General features: G+C 49.2%; 1 protein-coding gene across 9 annotated transcripts in view; it reads left to right on the top strand.

Annotated features, from left to right (window-relative positions):
- Positions 1 to 23,449, top strand: part of REEP1 (receptor accessory protein 1) — a 127,914-nt gene extending 104,465 nt beyond the window's left edge. For 4 of the 9 annotated variants that reach the window (XM_065929147.1, XM_065929146.1, XM_065929145.1 and 1 more), the window contains 5 exons: positions 5,430 to 5,607; positions 10,500 to 10,535; positions 17,765 to 17,916; positions 20,457 to 20,524; positions 21,129 to 23,449. In XM_065929147.1, the coding sequence (XP_065785219.1) occupies positions 5,430 to 5,607; positions 10,500 to 10,535; positions 17,765 to 17,916; positions 20,457 to 20,524; positions 21,129 to 21,291 (597 nt within the window). In that variant the 3' untranslated portion in view covers positions 21,292 to 23,449. Of the gene's footprint in view, positions 1 to 5,429; positions 5,608 to 10,499; positions 10,536 to 17,764; positions 17,917 to 20,456 lie in introns of all 9 variants that reach the window. The other 5 variants (XM_065929144.1, XM_065929143.1, XM_065929149.1 and 2 more) reach the window with 5 other exon arrangements.
- The last annotated feature ends 827 nt before the right edge of the window (positions 23,450 to 24,276 follow it).

Genomic DNA, 24,276 nt, shown 5'->3' with positions numbered 1-24,276 from the left:
GGCATTTGTCAGCATCATGCAAGCCTCATATTCACAGATTGGGATCCACGGGGTGGTCATGGAAGAGTGCTGTGGGTGTTACTGGAAATGCAACTGTAATGATTTATTACGTGAAAGGTGATACATGTTCATTGTACACAATTCTAAAAGTACAAAAGAGGGCATCAGGTGAAAAGTCAGTCTTACTCCTCTGCCCCTGCCCTCCTCTGGCACTGTTTTTTTTTTTTAAGATTTATTTATTTTTTTTTTGGCTGCGGTGGGTCGTCATTGCAGTGCTTGGGCTTTCTGTAGTTGTGGTGAGTGGGGGCTACTCTTCATTTGTTGGGTGTGGGCTCCTTGTTGCTGAGCACAGGCTCTAGGTACACAGGCTTCAGTCGTTGCAGTGTGTGGGCTCAGTAGCTGTGGCACACAGTCTTAGTTGCATGTGGGATCTTCCCGGACCAGGGGTGGAACCAGTGTCCCTTGAATTACAAGGTCAATTCTTAACCACTGAACCACTGGGGAACCATGACACAGTTGTTTGAAAAGAAATCCTGTAATGGGACTTACCTGTGGTTAAGTGATCCAGTGGTTAAGAATCCACCTTCCAATGCAGGGAACTCGAGTTCAGTTCCTGGTGGGGGAACTAAGATCATGGATGCCACGGGGTAACTAAGTCCCTGTGCCACAACTGCAGAGAAGCTCACAGGCTGCAACTAAGACCTGATGCAGCCCAAAATAATAAATAAATACATAATTTTAAAATCAATAAGTAAAAGAAACCCTGTAACCTTTCAGCAGGCACTTTCACAAATGTAATTATTTGGCCATTAACATGGTATAACTGGGGCTTCCCGGGTGGCTCATTCGGTAAAGAATCTGCCCACAATGTGGGAGACCCGGGTTTGACCCCTGGATCAGGAAGATCCCGGGAGAAGGGAATGGCAACCCACTCCAGTATTCTTGCCTGGAGAATCCCATGGACAGAGGAGCCTGGCGGGCTACAGTCCATGGGGTTGCAAAGAGTTGGGCACGACTGAGCGGCTGACACACACACCAGGGAACTCCTCTACTTCTTATTAAAACAGCTTTCTTGGAGTCTTTAGATTTTTTCTGTGTGTCACTTGCATACATGCAGTAAAGGGAAGCTATAGACACAATAAATTGGTTGAAGTCTTTCTAAGATTCTTTCGAACCACTTATCAGTATCCATATACAATGAAGCCACATCACTTTCTGTGCTCTCCCGAGTACTAGTGATGCAGATATTTTGTCTCTGAGATGTTCATCCATGTTGCTGTTTCCCATTCTGCCACTTTCTGCATCTTACTAGAAGGTGTCAAGGGAATGTGTTTTAAACAACCTGGGTTCATAATCCTTCTTCCAGTAGGTCTTGGTTTGTTAACAGTGAACAGTCTAGAGTTTCCTTTGTCTGGTCCTGCCTTCGGGAATAACGACCGAGTGCATTCGTGTGTAAGCAGTGACGACAAGAATAAGGCAAGCGATCGTACGACTCACCCTAATTTCAGAGGTGAAAAAAATATATGCCTTATAATTGATGCACATCATTCACAAGACGTCTAGGAGTAAGCGGACACTCAGTATCCCCGTGTCTTAGTGATGCCAAGACTCCGGGTGAATGTCTTGGTGAGTCTTTTTGTCACAAGATAGCGGTTCCCACACTCAGAGTCAGAAAGCAGGGAGCAGGGTCAGGCCTTTCTCCTTCTGCATGTCAGACAGAGAAAATATCTCTCCCAGAAATCCCTTAGCAGGTTTCCCCTTACCTCCCATTGTCCAGAACTGCATCACATGACCATGCATAGTAGGTAGGAGGGAGTTTGGGAAATCTGTTTTGTCTCACCATTTTGAGAATGGGATTGGGGATGGCTTTTGGATGGTCAGTTAACAGTCTGTCTCACTGTGGTCAAATGCATTTGGAGTTTTCTCATTTTTTTAAAATTCATATTTTATTTATTAATTTGTTTTTGGCCACACTGTGTGGCATGTGGGATTTTAGTTCCCCGACCAGGGATTGAACCCACACTCCCTGTATGAGAAGCATAGACTCTTAACCACTGGACCACCAGGGAAGTCCTTGATCTTTCTGTTTTTTATTTCAGGAGCAACTTGTTTGTCTCAGGTAGCTAGAGTAATATGTTAACCATCATCATAGTTGACGCTTTGGGACCACTTACCACACACTGGGCTCTGTCATGGACGGTTTATGCCATCATCCCATTTACTCCTCCCCACCCTTCTGCCACATGGATGCTGTTGTACAGATGACAGGCTGAGGTCACCCGGCTGTAAGTGATAGGACTGAATCCAGGTCTGACTCTAGAGCTGTGGTTTGTTCATTTATTATTGGAGTATAATTGCTCTACAATGTCATGTTAGTTTCTGCTGTACAACGAAGTGAATCCGCTACCTGAACACATATATGCCCTCCTTCTTGCACCTCCCTTCTACCCGACCCCCATCCCACCCCCGAGGGTTGTCACAGAGCACCAAACTGGGCTCCCTCGGCCACACACCAGGTCTCCACTAGCTATCTACTTACACGTGTAGTGTCAGTCACATAGTTGTGTCCAGTTCTTTGGGACCTCATGGACTGTAGCCCACCAGGCTCCTGTGTCCATGGGATGCTCCAGGCAAGAATACTGGAGTGGGTAGCCATTCCCTTCTCCAGGTGATCTTACCAACCCAGGGATCAAACCTGGGTCTCCTGCATTGTGGGCAGATTCTTTACCGTCTGAGCTCCCAGAGAATATACACATGGTAGTGTCTATATCAGAGAAGGCGATAGCACCCCACTCCAGTACTCTTGCCTGGAAAATCCCATGGACGGAGAAACCTGGTAGGCTGCAATCCATGGGGTCGTGAGGAGTTGGACACGACTGAATGACTTCACTTTCACTTTTCACTTTCATGCGTTGGAGAAGGAAATGGCAACCCACTCCAGTGTTCTTGCCTGGAGAATCCCAGGGACGGGGGAGCCTGGTGGGCTGCCGTCTATGGGGTCACACAGAGTCGGACATAAATGAAGCGACTTAGCAGCAGCAGCAGCAGTGTATATATGGCAATCCTAATCTCCCAATTTGTCCCACCCTCCCCTTCCACCGCTGTGTTCCTATGTCCATTCTCTACTGTGTGGTTCTTAATCTTCAGTTTCTATAGCTTCTGGTATGGCACTTCTAAATGGTTATTTGTCCATTTGTCTTTTTACATTTTGTCAGAAATCAAGCTATATTTTTGGTACTTCCTAGTAACACCTAGCACAGTGTCTTGCCCATAGCCAATCCTTGATAAATCTTTGTGAAATAGATAAAGGAATAAATGGAAGAATGAATGAAAGAGCACATTTATAAGTAGTTTTCCTGAATGCTAACCTAATATTGAATTAGTCCATTATAATTATCAGAATACTTCCTCCCTCTTTTCAGGATCAGTTTTTGTTCTTTAGTCTCATTTCTTCTAAATTCTAGATGTCATCGTGAATGTTTCTGAGTAGAAATATCATGGGTCATTAACTGATAGATTTGGAGAGGTTTATACTGGGCAGCCGATTCTACCCTCATTTTCTTGGCAAAGACTACCAAGCTGTCATATCTGGTAGGTTAAGCCTCAAACCCCTTGCCCACTATCATCCCAGGGCAATATCTGAGGCAACCAGGACAATTTCTGCCTTTTTCATACGTGCGTTCATGCTAAGTTGTTCCAGTCATGTCTGACTCTTTGCAAATCTATGGACCATAGCCCACCAGACTCCTTTGTCCATGGGATTCTCCAAGCAAAAATACTCCAGTGGGTTGCCATGCCCTCCTCCAGGGGATCTTCCCAACCCAGAGCAAACCCATATGTCTTATGTCTCCTGCATTGGCAGGTGGGTTCTTTACCACTAGAGCTACATAGAAAGCCCACCTTTTTCATATAATGCCCTCCAAATACCCTTTGCCTGGATTTCATATTCTAATTGTGTATGTATCTGATTACTTAAATAGTTTTCTTTGTGTTGTTGTTAGTTTCCAGGAGACATTGCATCACACGGGATCTTTCTTTGTGGCACATGGACTCTCTAGTTCTTGCACACAGACTAGATGCTGTTGCTGGGGCTTAGTTGCTCCGCCATGTATAGAATCTTAGTTCCCCCACCAGAGATGGAACCCGCATTACAAGGCAGATTCTTAATCGAACCACCAGGGAAGTCTGCCTGTCATGTCTTGTTTCAGGTCCCAACCCAATCCTCAATAACCCCAGTCTCCTACCAGCCCCTCCCGCCTCAGGTTTCCTTTTCTGCAAACAGGAGTCTGTCCTCCAGCCCCCGAGGTGCACCTAAGACGCCATTGCCCCTGTGCCTTCCGTACAGTCCTTTTCACAATGACAGAGTCTCTCATCCAGACAACAAGGCCCTTCCCTTTCATAAGTATAATGGATCGATCTTGCTTTCCTAAACAAAAGAACAGTTTCTGCCAGAGATGATGTCTGTGGCTCCCTCAGGACAGTAAAGGGCTTCCCTGGTGGCTAAGTGATAAAGAATCCACCTGTGATGCAGAAGATGCAGGAGAGACAGGCTCGATCCCTGGGTTAGGAAGATCCCTGGAGGAGGGCATGGCAACCCACTCCAGTATTCTTGCCTGGAGAATCCCATGGACAGAGGAGCCTGGCAGACTATGGTCCACAGTGTTGCAAAGAGTCGGATACAACTGAAGCGACTGAGCAAGCAAGACAGAAATGGTTACAGTCAGGAGGGTTTTGTTACATGTATGTTACAATTTTTTTGATATCATATTTTTCCTTCCTGATTCATTACCTTTGGCTATTTTATAAAGTTCAGTTGCACCAGTGGCAGTCAGTCTGACTCATGGACAGTCGCATGAGTAGATAAAAGAAATTGCTGTTGTCATACATTTAAAAAATATTGTCTGCATTTGATTTCCTTTGAAAAGACTAAGGACTGAGCACACACAGATTATTAAGTTCTGATCTTCTGGCCAGATTCCTGTGTCCTGACGATTGAGAAAAATGTAGCTATATAAGGATTTTTATTTCTGTAAAGCTGGAGAAGCCACAGAGAAGCCCTGGAGAGTAGGGACTGAAGGCAACAGTAGTGTCCTCCACCCTGGGCCTGGCTGAGACCCTGCTTTATTGTGGGGTCGTCTGAAGGAGAGGAGAGTCAGGAGGCAGAGACACAATGGCTGAGCCTATAGGAGGCCCTGGAACATTCTGGGCCTTGTACCCCTCTGTGTTTCCCAAAAGTACGTGGGGAAGCTGCCTGTGCAGAGTCCTTCCAGGGGCTTGGTCTCTCTTGTGCTGACTGTCAGAGTTCCCTGCAGCTCCCCCTGGCCTGTGGGGCAGGCCTCTGATGGGTGCCCCCTCTGTGTGTGTCCCCCACGCTGCCCCTGGCCCATGGGGCAGGCCTCTGATGGGTGTCCCTCCTGTGTTGCATCCAGGGACAAGGTGCCTTATCGGAGCGACTCCGGAGCTTCAGCATGCAGGATCTCTCCACCATCAGGGGAGACGGCGCCCCTGCTCCCTCGGGCCCCCCTCCACCGGGCCCTGGGCGGGCCAGCGGCAAGCATGGCCAGCCTAAGATGTCCAGGAGTGCTTCTGAGAGCGCTGGCAGCTCAGGTAAGTATCACTTTACTTCCCTTCTTTCCCACCTCCTAGGCCTTGCTTTCCTAGTGAGAGGCCCAGGCCACCCTAGCACCCTTTCCCCAAGGACTCAGCACTCACACAGACACCCATAAGACCATTCAGGTCAGCCAAGGGACTGAGTGCCACTCAGGCCAGGATGGGAAGCTGGCCTTGGGAACTCTGATGGGGGCAGATTTAGGTCACCTACACCGAGGGTCCTGCTTCCTCCATCTGATTATCTGGGTTGGGAGGGTGTTGAGGGTGGTTGAATAGTGGTACACAGACCAAGCCTAGAGGTGACTGGCCCAGCTGCCCTCAGCCAAGGCAGCTTTCTCTTTTTCCTTCCTCTGTCCGCATGCTCCCAGGAGGGTTCACCTGTCATTAGCACCTGAGTGTCTCCCCCCCACACCCAGGGCTTACGGCTCCCATGGTCCCTTTTCTTGACATGGTGTTTCCTGTCCTCTCATTCTACCATCTCATCCTTCCTTGTGCCCCCACCATAAACCCCACCCTGGGCCACCATGTTCCAAGGCCACACCAGCCCTGAGATCTAATTCCTGTGGAGGCCAGGGTTGTATGAAACCATACCTCTGCCTCCGTGTCTGCCCTGGTAGAAAGGGGTCCCTGTGCCAGAATTGACATGGGACCTTATTATTAAATGTGTAGAGTCCTGGGCCCACCCCCAGGGGATTCAGTTTGTTGAGGACGAGCCCCTGATACATGATGCTGTCAAGGTGCAGCCACATTTGGGACCCACTGACATCTCATCCATCAATGGGTTTCTGGTTTGTGGAGGCTGGGGTCTGGGACTGGAGGGGTAGGGAGCCGGCTAGGACTTCTGGTTCCCCAGACTGTTCCCAGGGGAGGTTACAGGACTGAGCACTCCTGCTGCCAGCAGAGGGTTGATGGGGAGGGGGTGGGCTGCAGGGCATGGTTTTGAATTTCCACCTCCGCCCCTCTCGCGTGATGGGACATTGAGCCTGGGGGTGGATATGGGGCCACTGTGGCAATCTCTGACTGTGATGTGTGCCAGGTGGCTCGCCTGCCCTTAAATGTATAAACAGGGATGTCCAGGTCACTTAGACCTGGGTCGTGTGCTGTGAGATGCAGCCTGCAGGGGGTATCTTAGAGTCCTGAGCATGGGGTCCTTCCAGGCCCACCCAACTTGAGGGTCTAAGACATGGATGGGAAAGAGGAGCTTCACGGCTGCCCTGGGAATGACAGCGTGTGCTCCCCTCCCGGAAAAGGAGGCCAGCTCAGAGCCAGGCCTGGCATCCGCCAGTTTCCTCCCCTCTCGGGAATGTCCCCTCTACCTAGGATTGAAGATTGTGGCTTTTCTGTTGGAAGAGAGATATTTTAGCCCTACCAGGGTTGGAGAGATGGAGGCTTGGCCATGGGGGTGAGATCCACCTCTGGTAGGGAAACCCTGTCCCTGAGCCAGGAGAACTTAGTACGGAATCCCTAAAGGCCAGGCAGGAAGGGGGCTTGGGGATCAATCAATCTCACCCTCTGATTTTACCAACGAAGAGACAAAGGCCCAGGGAAGGTAGCTGTCATCAGATTTGCGCCCGCTGGTGGCATTCTCCTGTAGCCCCTGACTCCTGGGTCAGCGCCTTCTATCCACTCACCCACTGGCCATCAGGTTTCCTTGAGTATCTTTGGCCTCTGACCTCCCGAGCTCCTAGGCATGCAAGCCTCCACCCTTGATCAGTTTCTGGGCTACCGAGCCTCAATTGAAAGCTGTCACTTTGACTTGATAAAGGGTCCCGATTCTGTGAGGCTCAGTGGGCAGAGCTGAAACCAACAGGGTAGAGTTCTGAGGGGGCAGCCGCTTACCAGCTGTGTGGCCGGGGCAAGCGCTTTATCCTTTCTGCACCACAGAGTCCTTATCTGAACACATGGAATGACTAGCCCCATGTGCAGAGTTGTCATGAGGATTAAAATGAAATAATCCATGTGAAGGTGCCTAGGTTCATGTCTGGCACTCTAAGTAGTAGCTGCTATTACTGTTCTTGTTGCTGTCTAACTTACCTAGAAAAGCATTTTAATGTTAAAGTGTCCAGGATGGAAATGGGTTGCCTTGCAAAATATTGAGATCCCTGACACTGGAAGGGCCCAAACCAGAGTTATCATGTACCAAGTTCCTGCGTTGGCCAGGAAGTGAGTCTAGGTGGCCCTGCAGTCCCTTTCTGTCTCTGTTGTCACTACAGAGGCAAACTTAGCAGAGGAAGTAGGCTCAGAGAGCTCACATACTGTGCCAAGGCCACACGGGGCCAGAATCCAGGCCTCCTGCCTACTCCTCCCTTTGGCAGATTATTTGCAGCAGCTTCAAAATTGGGAAAAAGAAGGGTCTGATAGGATCTAAACGGAGATGGATGTTGCTCAGTCATAAAAAGGAATGAAATTTTGCCATTTGCAGCAACATGGATGGACCTGGAGGGTATTATGCTTATTGAAATAAGTCAGAGAAAGACAAATACTGTATATGTTTACTTATATGTGGAATCTAAAAAATAAAACAAATGAATATAATGAAATAGAAACAGATTCATAGGTACTGAGAAGAGACTGCTGGTGGCCAGAGAAGAGAAGGTTGGGGGAGGGTAAAGTGGGTGAGGAGAATTAAGAGCTACAAACTGCTGCATATAAAATAGGTTACAAGGATGCCGTGTACAGTGCAGGAATGTAGCCAATATTATGTGAGATTTTTCTTTTCTTTTTTGGTCACCCTACGTGGCGTGTGGGATCTTAATTCCCTGACCAGGATCGAATCTATGTCCAGTGCAGTGGACGCACAGAGTCTTATCCACTAGACCACCAATAGTCTTACCAATGTTACTTATAACATCTTGATATGGAGTATGATCTATAAAAAATATTGAATCACTATGTTGTACACCTGAAACTAAATATTATAAGTCAACTGTACTTCAGTTAAAAAAGAGAAGGTAAAAAAAAAGAAGGCAACAGGGGCATCCCCTGGGCTTTGAACATTTTCCCAGGCCAGCACTCGATGGAAATGAACTTGGGCTGATTTGTCTTCCTGGCCCTGCCCCCCTCCATGCTCCATGATGTCCCAGAAAGCAGGGGAGCACTCTGGTCATAGGTCTGCAGGCTGAGCAAGTGGAGTTCACGGAGAACCAGAGAGCCTGCTGCACTGCAACAAAATGCACTCTCCTCACTGCCTGCCCTTGGCCGTGGCACCCATGATTTCAGGGCCAACAAGTGGGGTGTTGACCTAGAAGGAAGGACAGGGACCATTGATTTGCCTTCGCCCTAGCTGTTCTGGGCCTAAAATAAAAGGCAGCTCAAAAAGAAAGACAGGTGAAAGATGGCCCAGGGCCTGGATCGAGGGTAGAAGCACCCAGGTCAGAGGCTCTGGAGTTGTCATAAACCTGGAGGGGAGGGTCAGGGTGCCTAGGAGGAAGTCCGCCAAAGGAGGCCCAGCTGGTGTGCCCTTCCCAGCCCTGGCCTCGGACACCAGGCATGGTTTGGTCTGGGAAATGGCCCCGAGTCTGGGCTTCCATCCTGACTGAGTGACCCTGGGCCTGGGCAGAGATGGCAATGCAGCGAGACTGACGTCACCAAGCAGTCACCACTCTCATTCCCACCGAGCCTATATCCAATCTCAGAACCTTCCTGAGAGTGATTCCGTGGGCAGTCACTATCAGAGGATTTGTCCTTGGACCAGGAAAGGAGTCCAGTTCGCTTCAGCCTTTGCCTTTGAAGGTGAGATACCAGAATCCCTATTTGGCCTCCATCTCGGGGTTGTGAGAAGAGCAGTTGAGGTATTAATAACTTGCCAGTCCTGGACCAGAGGCCACTGTTGGAGACAGGCTGGATAGGAGGCAGTGGCTGCACACCCCAGGGACTTGTATGCAGCTGTTGGAAGCAACAGTTTCAATGCACATTTAGGTAGAGTTTGAAAACATGAGGCCTAGTGAAAAAAGTACAAAATGGAATAAGAGATTAGGTAATAATTTATATAAAATAAAAATATACATGCCCGTTGGTATAAAATAACACCATGCAATTTCTGTGACCCACCCTGCAGAATAAATGACCAGGGAAGTATTTTGTCAGACATCATTTATTGCAAGTCTGGCATTGAACCCAAGGACGGGTACAAAGGGAATTGAAAGAATGATCTTTGCCCTCCATGAATTTGGAGACAGCCTGTATTTAGTGAGGAACTACTGTATACCAAGGGCTTCCCACGTGGCTCAATGGTAAAGAATCTCCCTGCCAATGCAGGAGATGTGGGTTTGATCCCTGGGTTAGGAAGTTCCCCTGGAGAAGGAAATGGCAACCTGCTCCAGTATTCTTGCCTGGAGAATCCCATAGACAGAGGAAGCTGGCTGGCTACAGTCAATGGGGTCACAAAGATCAGACATAGCTGAGCGTGCATACACACACATACACACTGTATATACCAAGGCCCAGATATGCACCAAGACCAGTGGAGTGTGTAAGGTAGCAGCCAGTTAGCCACTGGGGTCAAATGGCCAGACACAGAGCCCTTTGGGGGTTCAGAGGTCAGTGTGAGCAGATTTTCTGCAGTCCATGCCGAATTGGGAGAGAGAGAGAAGGGGCAGTTAGAGTTATTTCTCAGAGGAAACTTGGACTTCATCCCCTCCCTCCCCTCGGGCTGCAGGTCACAAGGACTGGCCTCTGTGCGCCAGACAAGGGCATTTGCTAGCACCTGTGAGGAAGCGGAATCTGGAGTGATCCCCTCTCCCACCTTGGTGTCTCTGCAGAGACCCACATTCCTGGGACCCCTGTAGTGAGCACATGGGGATGCCCACACCTCCCTGGGGCCTCCCTCGGCCTGGGGCTGGTTCCTGTCCAGGTGAGGGGTATCACTGATGATGCCCCCGTCCCCACAGTGTGTACCTGCTGCGCCACCTGCAGGACCCGGAAAGGTGAGTACACAGCCAGCCTCCCTGCAGCGTGCGAGACCTGCCTTGGGAGGAGGCTCTAACTGAGCTGGTGTCTGACCTTGGGGCTCCCTTTCAGCTGTAGGGTCAGGGGGTGGGGTGGGGTAAGGAGGTTAACTCCTTAAAATAGCAAGTGTGTATTATCTTGCAGCAAATTCAGGCTAGAATTTGGGAGCAGCTTAATTGGGTGTCTGTGGCTCAGCCATTCTCAAGAGTTGTGGTCTGGGTGTCAGTCAGGGCCACAGCTGTCTGAAGGCTTGACTGAACATGGCCATCTTGTGGCTCTTGGCTGGAGGCCTCAGCTCCTTTCCATGTGCCTCTCTGGGGGCTGCTTGAGCATCCTTACCAAATGGTGGCTTCACCCAGGGTGAGTGATGCAGGAGAGAGAGGCCAGGTGGGAAGCCACAGCACCTTTTAGGACCTGGTCTTAGAAGGCACAAAACCACCACTTCTGCCTTGTTCTGTTTGTTGGAAGTGAGTCCAGCCCATCCTCACGGGGAGGGGAATTCATCTCCACCTCTTGGAGGGAGGAGTAACAAGGAATGTGGAGATACTTTAAAACCATCAGAGTCATAGTTCCCTGTGCTCTTGGTGATAGGAGTGCAGGCCCTTACCCAGGTCCCCAGAAGTGATGGGGCCCTGCAGTTCTGTGGGTTTCAGTCCTTGTGCAGCCAAGGGAGCCCTGGTCCTGCTTTGCCACTTACCAGCTGTGTAATTATGTGCAAATCACCTAACCACCATAAGCCTGGGTTTCCTTCCAATAGAGGTAAAGCTCCCCGCTTCCCCACCTCACTGTGCAGCTATGACAATATCTGTGAAAGGGCTTTTTGAAGAATGATGATGGTAACGATGCTGACCGTGATGGCCAGAAGGCCACAGGGAGATGGGACTGGGCTCTCCCAGGCCTGAGCAGGGCGCCTGCTGCCAGCCTCCCTGGGTGAGGGAGATGTCTGGGCTGTGTTGCTGTCTTCTGACCTGCTCCTGCTCTTTCCTTGACCTTAACATGTGAGGGACAGGAGATGGTGCTGGGCTAACCCAAGTCCCCCGTACAACCCCTTGAAGGAGTTTCCTTTGGCTTAGAAGGCAAGAGGGGCCACGCCTGGCCTGCGGCTGCTGGCGGGTGGGGGGTGGGGGAGGAGGGAGACAAGCCCAGTGCCACTGCTGCCTGCACCCCCAGCCCTGTTGCCGCCGAGACGTGGTCCATGCTTCCCACAGAAGTGGCGAGCAGGAAGGCATGGAGCTGTGTTCTAAGAAGGATCCTCTCACCCCTTTATTTCTTCACTTTTAAGATGTTTCCTTCTTTTTTTGGCCACACCACACGACATGGGGGATTTTAGTTCCCGGACCTGGGATTGAACCCATGCACCCTGCGGTGGAAATGCAGTCTTAACCGCTGGACTGCCAGGGGAGTCCCTTAGACCAGTGGTCCCCAACCTTTCTGGCACCAGGGACTGGTTTCGTGGAAGACAGTTTTTCCATGAACTGAGGTTCTGGGTGGATGCTTTCAAGATGATTCAAGCACAGTACATTTATTGTGCACTTTATTTCTATTATTATTACATCAGTTTCCCCTCAGATCATCAGCATTAGATCCCAGAGGTTAGGAACCCCTGCCTTAGACATTTCAGCTCTTGGAGTTTTAAAGGTCTGTAGAAGACCTGGGGGTTTCAGAGGCCATGAGCCTAACGAGAATGGATGGTCTAAAGATTCCTGAGCAGGAGACTGTGGGGACCATCGTCCTGCCGGAACAGAGGAGTGTACGTATGCTCAACAAGGATGAAACAAACCCGGGGGCTGCACACAGCTGTGTCCGGCACTAGCACATAATACTCGGGTCTGCTGGGCGCTGCTGCTGCCAAGTCGTTTCAGTCATGTCCAACTTTTTGTGACCCTGTGGACCATAGCCCACCGGCTCCTCTGTCCATTACATTTCCCAGGCAAGAATACTGGAGTGAGTTGCCATGCCCTTTCCCAGGAGATCTTCCCAACCCAGGGATCAAACCCACATCTCTTCCATCTCCTGCATTGGCTGCTGGGTTCTTTACCACTGGTGCCAGCTGGGAAGCCCGCTGGACACACTAGTTCGAGGAAAACAACCATCCCAGTGACCTCAGGCAGTTATGTTTATTTCTATCTAATCACCCTACAATTTGGAGTTTGTAAATACCTTAAGCCACTCAGAAAGTCTTTCCCTATGGGATCCTGTCATCTTGGGGACCTGGGAGAGGAGAGAAGCAGGTGGGCCTGCTCCATACTGCCCTCTGGAAAGTCCCCCTCCCCCGCCACCCCCGCGACACCTGGTGATTTCATCATCAAAGCCTGCCTTTCTAGGACATTAGAATAGAAGTTAAAATAGAATTATCGTTGGTGGTGAGCGTTGAGTAGAGTCTGACCTTCCCGGGAGCTGTGGGGATGGGGATTGTTGGGGATGGGGCTGCAGGTAGGGCTCGGTGGAGGCCTCAGGCTGGGGTGGACCTGCTCAGAGTCATGATCTGGGAGCCTCTGCCCCAGCCCTGCCTTTCTCAGCCTTCTGAACATTCAAGGCCCTGGAGTTCTACCCCATCTCCCTAAAGTCTACTTGCCAGGAAACAGCTAGTGAGTCATCTGCACCATTTCCCTCTGTGATGGTGGGAAAGCCCCTTGACTCTCCAGGCCTTAGTCGCCTCCTCTGTAAAATAGGATGAGGGATTAAACTTTAGGCTCCCAGGACCCTTCCAGCTCTGACCCATGAAGGGTGCTGGCCATGAAGCATCAGCAGATGGTGTTGGGGGAGGTGTGTCTCACATCTGGGGCTGGGGCACCGATGCTGCGGATCACAGATGTTCTGGTCAGAGGGGCCCTCCTGGTCCCCTGAAATGATTAAATGATTTTCATCCATGCCTCTCATGTCCCAAGAGAACTTTCTGCTCCATTCCTGCCTGTCAGCCGTCTCCTGTTGTTTCCTGCACATCTGTCTCTCTTTTTCTGTACTTCTATTATTATCTCTGTCTCCCACCCCTACTGCACTTTCTCCCCGCTTTTCTCTCTGCCTGCCTTGATGTTATATATAACTGAAGACTGAATTCTGTCACTGCTTGAAATAAGTCATAGAGGTGGGTCCCCCACCCCCTGCTTTTTTAAATCAAGTAGATGGGACATATTTTTAAAAGCAGAATCATCCCTTTTTATCCTATTAAAAGAGAGAGAGAATTGCATCTTTTCGTGAGTGGGGCCCTGGGGCAGTTTCTTCCCTCAGTAGCAGGAGCTGTCAGAGGTTTGGAGTGTGGGCAGTGAGTGAGTGTGTGTGTGTGTGTGTGTGTGTGTGTGTGTATGTGTGTGTGTGCACGAACACTCACACACATGTGTGAGTTTCATCCCCAAAGTTCCTTCCTTAACAGGATATTCTTTCCTTTCTCTTCGGTGGCTGTTGGGGACTCAAATGTAAGTGGTCCAGATAGGCGTGCTCTCCTCAAATGTGTTTGCTGACTTTGATTAATGGCTCCCACTAATGTGTGCTGTGTGGAAGTGTTCGCTAACCCGGAGTGTTTGCTGCACTGGGGGAGGGGTGTGGGGAGGCCTGGGGCTCCTGCAGATGGATCAGCTCAGCCTTCAAGGGCTGGGAGTTTCTCCCTCCTTGCACTCCCCACAGAGAGAAGAGGTGCTGCCGCTTTCCAGCCTGCTCGACGCACATTTGCTAACACAGAAAGTAAGCCAAGGCCACACACTCATTCCCCCACTGAAGAAAGTAAGAGTGACCCCTGTCTTCCTGGAGACCGCCCAGCCCTGGCCTCCGTGGTCAGCTCTGTGGGCTCAAAGGCTTGGCTGCCATCCCCTGAGGTTTGCAGGTGGCTGTGGCCATGACCTTGCATGAGACGCTCCCCTCATACAAGTTGTCTTCAGGAGTCATCAGATTATTATGATGTAGACAGAGGCACCTTTTGGGGTGAGGACCTGGTGGGTCACTAATTCTGTTTGGATGTACAGCAAGAGGAGCGCTGAGGAGGCCCGGTGCCACAGTTCTGCTCAGCCACTGATTTTCATCTGAGTGCCCATAAAGATGGGACCATGTTCGTGGGGTTTATTTCTTCACTGATACTCCTCCCTGTGCCCTAAAGGATTTAAGTCTGCTTGTGGAAATACAGATGATAGATCAAACCAAATAAGAAAAATGAAGCTTGGAGGCGAAGGGAGGAGACAGGTAAGATGGAGTCAGAACGAGAAGAAAAATATAGGTGCTTGTCACAAAGTCATAGACAGTCTGAGATGCTGGGCTTCCTTGCAGCCAGTGCAAAGAGGGAAATGCAGTTAAGCAGTTCATTCTCCAACTTCTCTGGTGGTCCAGTGGTTAAGGATATGCCTGCTAATGCAGAGGACATGGGTTGGGTTTGATCCCTGGTCTGGGTAGATCCCACATATCACGGGACAGCTAAGCTTGTATGCCACAACTACTGAGTCTGCGCTCTAGAGTCTGGAAGCTGCAACTACTGAGCCCATGTGTTGCAACTATTGAAGCCCGCATGCCCGAGAGCCCATGCTCTGCAACAGGAGAAACCACCGAAATGAGAAGCCCATGTGCTGCAACTGGAGAAAGGCCATGTGCAGCAACAAAGATCCAGCGCAGCCAAAAATAAATAAGAGATTCATTGTCACAACACAGAAGACATCTGGAGACTCAGAGGCTCAGCTTATCTACAGTGTTTCGTCTCCTGGGTCCCGAGAGTCAAGCAGAATATTACAAACAACATTCTTGGTGAAAACTCTCCACGAACACAGTGACCAGTAGGATTCTCCTCTTTTCAACAGGTTCTCTCTGTGTCTTCTATTAGAAGATACTCCCGGTCCCAGATCTGCCCACACTGACTTCCTCACTTCCCACCTCTGCTGAGTTGAAACCTTGTTTCCCATTCTTGTCTGGATCTCTGAACTTCCCTTGATCCGTCACTCCTAGTGGCCCTTCTTTTCTACCATTTAGTCCATGCTCAAGGATGCAGTGGAGAACTAACTCAAAGCATTTTGCTTCTTTCTTGAGATGGCACTTGTTGTCATTGTTATTATTGCTATTCTGACTGTGTGTGAGTTCACTGCTCAGTCCCAGTGAGTCCAGACTGGGTGAGCAGCCTGAACTGTTCCATGCCTGAGGATCTTTTGGTGACTCTGGGCTGCCTTCTGAACCCCAGAGTGATATGTTGAGGGAAAGCCTTGGCCCTGAATTTAGAGGGACCCTCATGTGCAGAAGCACAGACTCAAACCCTAGTCTGCTTTTAACATGGGGGATTTTGTGCTGGGGCAGACCTGGGCAGGTTGCTTCTGCCCTGGTCTTTCGGTCCTAGGCAGGCCTGCCTCTTTGTTCTGTTAGGTGTTCAGAGGAATGTCCTTGTGATGGGTATTGAGTTCTGTTTGGGACAAGGGTGGAGCCCTCTGAGATGATGTCAGGACTCCACCTCTTTTAGTGGATGGGTGGCCACTGTGGGCGCAGTCCTGGATCAGCTGCTCAGAGGGACCAAGGAGGATTAGCCATAGCTCAGGACACTTTCTTTGAAGCTGAGGCAGAAACTGATGGACAGGAGAACTAGGGCTCGAGGCACAAGCCATGTGGTACACATCCCAAGACCTTTGGAGTGAGTTGATAGGCTGGGGAAGACCAGAGCATTCAAGGAGGGCCAGACTGACCAATTTTCACATTTATCCATTTAACGGTGCAGCTGACTTGGGCAGGGGAAGGGACCAGAGAGAGCCTAAACCCAGAGGAAACAGGTTGAGGGATGCACAGGAGCAAAAAATGCAAAGGAGGGTTAACAATCTCAGGCTTGGCTCTATCCTGTCTCAGCCGGTCACTCCCAGTCTACAATTCAGCTTTGAGAGTCTTGGTTAAGACAACTGTGTTCCCATGCTGCCCCCTGCTGTTTGTTGGGAGTATAGCAGCAATGTCTGGGAAATCGGCTCAAGACTGGGCTCCCGCTGTTAGTTTTATGAAGTCCACACTGGATGCTGTCATACTCCCTTTGATGGGGAGAACACATTTGGTGGCTGAACATGTTTTTAGGAGAAGTAGCAGGGCGTCCCAGAAAGAGCTCTGGTTTCTGTCTGCAGGCCTCAGGTGGTCAGATCAGGTGATCTGAGGGCCCCCTGGCTCTGCCTTCTGTGGTTCTAGGTAAAAACAATATATGAAGCCTAGGAAGATATGTCTCTGAGTGTCAGATAGGCTGGGACAGGAAGTATTTTATATCTCGACTGAGATAGGATCACGTGGCCAGATGACATGGAATATGCTCCACATTCGATGTTGCAGAAATACTCAGTGACGTGAAGCTGAAGCTCCAATATTCTGGCCACCTGATTCGAAGAGCCGATTCATTGGAAAAGACCCTGATGCTGGGAAAGATTGAAGGTGGGAGGAGAAGGGGGTGACAGAGGATGAAATGGTGGGATGGCATCACCGACTCAATGGATGTGAGTTTGAGCAAACTCCAGGAGATGGTGAAGGACAGGAAAGCCTGGCGTGCTGCAGTCCACAGGGTCGCAAAGAGTCGGACACGACTGAGTGAACAACAACAACAGTGACACAAATAAGTTCTGGAGTTTTCCACGTGCACTAGTCATGGCAGACCAAAACAGGAATCCCGCTGCTGCTTTTGAGGGGAAGACTGCTGCTAGATTCTCTTTCCACCGGTCTCCTTTGCTTCTCTATCTAGCACTTGGCCTTTGAAATGAAAAATCTACATTGCTTAAGGTTCTCTCTGAAGGCTTCCTGGCATTTTACATCCTCTCTGTTAAGGACAGCTCGCAGCTGTATGTGCAAGTATAATTAAGGCACCATCAGCTTGTATGTATCACGCAGAAAACTGTGTCACTCCCCTCCCGAAGTCACTGCCACCATCCTTTCCAGAGGATATTCTTTCCCCCTGGTGTTCTTCTGGTGTGGCCTCTCAGCTCTAAGCTGTAGGGTGTGATCCATCTGTTAAAACAGAGGTACCCCCAGCTGGACCCCCACCTCCCCCTGGTAGCTTGTCAGTAGATTCTGAAGCCTGCACTTGTTCCTGTGCACAGCGTCTCACCGTTGCCCTGATCCTGGATCCCCTGCAGTGTCCCGGGAAGATGTCGGGGCCTCGCTCCTAACTGGCCTGGCTTGTCGTGCTGTGTGCCTAACCTCGGCCTGCCTGTCTTCGCTCCTTTCTTCACTGATCCCGCCTTGCTGTACTTTGTCTCCCCTGCGTAGATTGTAAATGGCCATTCAGTGGTTGAGGGCGATGTGGATGAGGGTGGTGTAAAGGCCTGGGGGCCCCACCAGGTCCAAAACCCATTGGCGTTTTCTGACGAGGAGGAGGAAGACCTGCTGGACTTCATGTACAAGTTTAAAGCACCTCGAAAGACGGAGTTCCCCCTGGAGGTACACGGTATCGGGGGCTGCGGGGTGGAGCGTGTGTTTTCACAGAGGGCTTCGCCCTGGAGATCTGGGGCTCCTGGGAGTGGCATCTCTTGGGATACCCAGCATCTCCTGAGTGCCTGAGGAGGGGAGACCTCCCTCCATCAAACAGGCAGGAGCAGCCACTAGGTAGCATCTAGCTACTTGCCAAGGGGTGAAGAAGACTCTACCACTTTTATTTGGGAATAGAGGAAATGACATCATGTCTAGGGATTAAACAAAACAAACAAAACACCCAGCTACCAACTGAAGATGATGTGTGAGTGAAAAGCAACCCAAATGAGTGTTTGGGGGGAGAGAAAAATTCAGAATGTCTTACAACCTGTCTTTATAAATAGAGCTTATTCATCTCTCTATCTCCATGTCACAACATAGTGACGATACAAAATATTGGGTTAGCCAAAAAGTTTGTTTGAGTTTGGAAACACCCAGACGAACTTGTTGGCAAACCCAGTAGATGTTCATAAAATGTTATTAAGAGGGCACGGCCAAATGAGCAAAACAATACACTTGATATACGTACTCTGGCCAAGTGCAGACATAGATGGAATTTTGGCAGCAGGAGGCCAAGCCTAGAGCCTCAGGTCGTTGCTCTGGGCAGGGTCACAGCCTTGGGCTCGGATGCAGGGCCTGCAAAATCGGGGGACCCCAGAGTCTTCCTCTCTGTTTCATCAGGTCTCCCCTCCTTCCCCTTCTGCTGAACGCTGCAACCTGAGAGTCCAACTGAGGCAAGTTGGGAGCCCCCCTGCCCTCAGTGCAGAGACCCTTGTGAGACTCAGGTGAGGCAGTGCGTGGACAAGCTGCCCTTCTCCAACACAGCGGCCTGGCGGCCTGTTCCCACCAGGGTCACAGCTGTTCCACCGCAGAGCGCGTGCATTCATCAGATTCCTTCCCAAAGTGGGGCACGCAGCGGCCCATTTTGAACTGAGAGGTTTTGGTAGAAGATATTCTGGGTTTGGACTCTGTCCAAGGAGTCCTTTACAGCCCAGCCAGCCCCATGATGGGGAGAGGGACCCAGCCCGGAGGGCATGCAAGGTGCTAGAACCATTCTAGGTCTGGAGGGTTTGTGCCTTTTTTTTTTTTTTTTTTAATGTGGACCATTTAAAAAGTCTTTGTTCAGTTTCTTACAACATTGCTTCTGTTTTATGGCTTTATGTTTTGGTTTTTCAGCCATGGGGCATGCAGGATCTTAACTCCCTGACCAGGGATCAAACCCACTCCCCCTGCATGGGAAGGTGACGTCTTACCCACTGGACTGCCAGGAAAGTCCCTGGTTTTTTTTCAAAACCGCCCACGTTGCTTTACTGTTTATGGTTAAACTGCCTGAGGCAGGTCACTTTCTTCCCTCATTCTGTCCAGAGGTGGCTGGTAAACATTCCCACCATTCAGGTGTGGTGGGAGGACTCAGTATATGGAAGGCCAGAGCCTTCTGTTTGTGCTTGTTTTCCTTTCGCCTCCCTTCCGTGCACCCACTGGGCACGGAGCTCCTTGCGGGGAGATGGTGGTGCATTTCCTGCCCCCAGGGAGGCACGGTGTGGCCGAGGAAGACTGCACAGAGCAGCACGCTCCCCTGTGGGAGCGTGGGCATCCATCTCTGATGCCCTGCCATCTGCTAAACAGTGTGAGAACCAAGGAGTTGATCCTGGCTGTGACTGGGCCGTGGGGGTGGGTCTCAGGAGTGACGCTGGAGCTTGTTCCTAAGAGGACTAGAAATAACCAGACAGAGAAGGGAGAAAAGGCCTCTGGTCAGAAGGGATGGAGATGTGAAAGGATAGTGTAGAAAACGAAGCGGAGTATGGAGAAGTGGACAGATGGGGGTTGAGGGTAGGTCAGGGCCAGTGGTGAATCCCCTTGAGGGCGCTATGCCAGGAGAAAGTATTCCCCTTTTCTTTAATCATGACAGTAGCATCCCCTGTGATCTGCGTCCCATGGGAGGAGGGGGTCCCTTGATAGCCATTGGTAGGGGAGATGAAGTAGAACTCTTCGTGCCTAAAGCCAGTGTTTCCTGTGTTGTTTGGTTTACTTGTGCATGAAAGGATTTCACATCTGGGAGGAGGACTGGAAATTCAGTGATGGAAATTTTAAGCATGTACCAAGAAAGGCGAGGCCAGTTCCCAAAGGAAATAACAAAGACCAGGGAAGCGACGGGGAGGCCTTTCTGTCTGCTGAGTCACTTGTTAAGATCATTTCGCTCCCAAGGCAGAAACAAGTTGTGTCATTCTTCCATGCAACTGTGCACGCGGGAGGTGCAGGGACTTAGGAGAGCATGAAGACGGGGGCACTGGGCTCCTCCATTGGCTCGGCTCTGTGGGGATGCTTGGGAGGCCACTCTGCTGTGGTGGAGACCCCAAGGGGGTCCCCAGTCCCACCAGCCTGCTCACACACATGGACATTTGACCCGAGGAGCTGAGGTCCCAACGCAAACCCATCCAGGTACTGTCCTCAAACGCGTTCGTGTTTATACCAAACGGAGGGGTCAGTCCTGTTTCTGTTTTCTCTGCCAGGCACCGCCTAGAATCCTTCGATCTCGCTTCAGGAAGAAAAGTACCTCATCCTCGGCCACTGAAACCACGTGAGTGAGATGAGCCAACAGCACCGGATCCACAGAATGTTTCTTCTCTGCCTTAAAGAGCTATTTATTCACTAACCACATAGAAAACCGCAAGCTGGTGTGCCCTGTGACAGCCTCGGACGTGGCCTTTCCTCTCTCCCCTCTAAGAGACCCCCTTTCCTTTTCTTTATTTTGTTAGGGAGAGGATAAGGAAAGGTAGTGTGGGGGGTGTGATCTGAGGTCTTCTGAGGTTAGTCATTTCCCACCATTGGATTGGCATACAGACAGCAGTGTTTTTAGAAGAGAATCCCCCCACCAAGCTGCTGAGATGTACATTTGTAACTTATTTGTTGCATACTTTGTTTTTAGTCCTATATATGCAAACAAAGCAATTTTTTAAAAACTTTTTTTTTTTTTTTTTTGGTTCTTGATACTAATACTTTGGACTACGATGTACATATTTATGGCTTTTGGCTTGATACCGTGGACTTGCAAAGGCTGCCAGAGGTTCTGATGTATAAGAAAACTGCAAAAACAGAAGCGTAAAAGATTAATTCTGGAGGGTGTCTCAGATGTGCTTACGAAGCTTCCAAACACACCTCAAGGACATCCGTTTTTCCTGTAGGGCGATGCTCCGTATTCTTCAGTCAGTATACCAGAGAAGTTTAGAATGGAGACATGATATTTCAGTACCAGAGGTGGGTATGAAGTCAGGGGAACATCCTAGAATAAGGGGAAAGTCACAGGAAGCTTGTCTCCCCTATGGGCACAGGATTAGGAGTTTCTGAGTCCTTCCAGGGTGGGGACTTCTCATTGCCTTAGGCAGGTTGGCTCACCTTTGGTAGAAATGTTCGGGGATGTAAACTCCTGGGATTGTTGTGACAAATCATTGAGTGTTTATTTCTCCTTCATAGTACCCTGCGCTGTGACTGGCAAAAACGAACCAATCCACCCAAACAAAACCAACCCTAGAACCACGCTTTGTTTCAGATGCTCCGTGAAGCACATCTGAGACGTCTGGGTAACGATCCCAACCCCGGGTTCTAGAAGGTTGTAGAGGTTGCATCTTCACGAATGTGACCTGCTGCTCAGCTCCACGGGCAGCGGTGGCTCGCGCCCTCTGCTTCCTGGCTTGTATGGAGTGTGAGCCAGTGAGAAGTGGCACGTTCAGGGGCACTTGTATTTCATACAGGCCCACTTCTTTTAGGAAGAGAACAAAGCGCCGCCTGAGGCGACTCCCTAATTAGACTGAGAATTTTATCTGAAATGAAGAATCTGGCTGAAATAGCATCTTGGTCAGAGGCGGCTGCTCCCCACTGGGAGCGCTGAGCCTAAATGTAGGACTCGTCTACTTGTGCTTAGAATTGATGTTTCCTTTCAGTGTGATGCATGCAGTGGTCACGACCCAGTTACTTATTATACTTGGATTGTGTTTGTTCATAGATAGGCCCTGAACACTAGAGAATTAGTGTCACGTACCACATAGAACCTTCTGTCAGTCAGCTATAAGCAGGCCCAGTTAAGAGACAGTAGCATGACTGAGCTACACAAACCTACATCGGTCTTTCCTGATGACACATTGGCTGGATCTTAGCCACATTGGAAAGGGTTTTACTTGAAGTTGTTACCAGATTGCAAATTTAAATCCCTTTTCCTCATAATGCCTCTGAAGGTGACTTGGTAATTTACAAAAAGATTTAGGAAAATAAACCTAAAAGCAAATGTGGGGTTCAGGAGAGCAAACAGAGAGTTTGTGCCCCATACCCATCAATACCTAAATCTGTTAGTGAAGACAGAAAACCTATTTTCTTCAAGCTCACAGAGTAGTTTCAGACAGAGGAAAAATATATGCTTTAAAATGTATTTACCTGTTATTGGGAGTACCCAGAATTATCAGAAACAAATGCAAAAAAAAAAAAAAGCTTATTAAGCAGCTTTTTAGCAACTTTTTTTCTTTCCTGGCCAAAATAATAAATGCCTTTAGCAGCAGAGATTAAAATCCTATTGTAAACAAGCTATAATTTTCACCATTTTACAGTGGAGAGTTTTAACAAGTATGGGCTCTCAAGTTTGCACTCAACGATGCCAAAAACGAGTTTGAAGCACTCTACTCTCAGACAAGCTGTATTACTTCTCATTTAAGATTTTAAAAAGTAGAAATGTACCCAAACTGCTGTCTTAATGTAACTATTTTTCCTTCAGGTGTTGCTTAGGGAGTTGGTTTCTTTCTTAAAAACACTCACTATACCACTGAGAGCAGCTGTCCTATTTCTGGCAAAACGTGTTTACTCGCCCAACAAGCTGTATATTTGTGTGGACTGACGTAAAAATGTGAATGCCTCCAAGTGTACACATAGTGGTGTGGAGTTCTGTCGAGACGATAAAGCTGAATGTTTTTAATTTGCTGATTTACAGACACGGGCTGTTTACAAAATGCTAATGGAAAGTCTGTACCTTTCACGTAGTACATTTTTCTTTGCTTTTGAGCACCTGTTCTGTTTCTGAGGAGACGAGAGAGGGTGTTGTACTTACAAACTGGAGAGTTAGGCATAATCCCTCCTGGCTTTGTGTGAATAGCTTGCTCACTTTGCTGGCCTCTGAATTGTGTGTTCTCCATAGTAAACTGTCCGTGTGTCTGTGATAACAGTGCTTGTCAACCACGACCACCATTGAGTACCTTCCTAGTTGTTCATCTTGCACAGCACTGGAAATGGTAAAGGATGTGCTTCATTCGTGAACGGCAGGCACCAGAGGGCTGGCGTTCTGGATGGTGACTGTGCACACTCCCCCTTAGTTTATCTCTGTAATCCTATAGGACGATCTGTAATCAAATAGTATACTGGACTGTGCATCAAAGGGATGTAAAATTACAGTATTCCAAAGGTTGAAGTTCTGTTTTGTTATAATGCCTGATCTATATCTTGAATAAAGTCTTAACATGTTTCTTTTAAAAGATATCTTTGTAAATGTTGGGCTTATGAAAAAAGAGAACATCCTTTTAAAAAAATGTATTTGGGCTTCCCTGGTGATCCAGTGGTTCAGTCTGCTTTGCAATGCAAGGGACATGGGTTTGATCCCTGGTCCAGGAAGATCCCACATGCGGCAAGCAGCTAAGCCTGTGTGCCACAACTACTGAGCCTGTGCTCTGGAGCCCACGTACCTAGAGCCCGTGCTCTCCAACAAGAAAAAGCACTGCACTGAGAAGTCTGTGTACTGAAACTAGAGAATGCTCGCCACAACCAGAGAAAGCCTGCGTGCAGCCATGATGACTCACCACAGCCAACAAATAAATATCTTTAAAAAAAAAAATGTACTCATGAGCAAGGATTAGAAGCTGAATGTGCAGTCACTAACAGGCCTGGTGTCTGGGCTCTGTGCATACTGCATAGAATTGTTGCAGAGAGAAAATAGTAAATGCTATCAGTGCTTTGAAAACCAGTTGATCACATAAACATTCATCTGGCAGTATGTTTGTTTCACATTTTTAAAGATCACCAGTGGAAACTAGGTAGCTGTGAAAGCAGAGCAGTTCGGCTGGAAGGCAGTTTCAATTGTGCAGATAGACCTTTGGTCTGCTGCGTTCCTTTTCGGAACCTGCTCTCTTATCTGCAAATGTGGGAGAACGTGTGCAGGTCAGAAGAGGGCATTGCACATGGAGATGCACCGGGTGGTGTGGAGGCCCTTAATGCCACTACAGCCCTCACCTTAAGACAGAAATGGGTACATATACGCTTCAGTGGATGGTCACAAAGACTTAGAAACTCAGAAACATC

This window comes from Muntiacus reevesi, chromosome 3 (genome assembly GCF_963930625.1).
Source record: "Muntiacus reevesi chromosome 3, mMunRee1.1, whole genome shotgun sequence".
In the NCBI taxonomy this organism is placed as follows: domain Eukaryota; kingdom Metazoa; phylum Chordata; class Mammalia; order Artiodactyla; family Cervidae; genus Muntiacus; species Muntiacus reevesi.
This window is presented reverse-complemented; position numbering and strand designations above follow the sequence as displayed.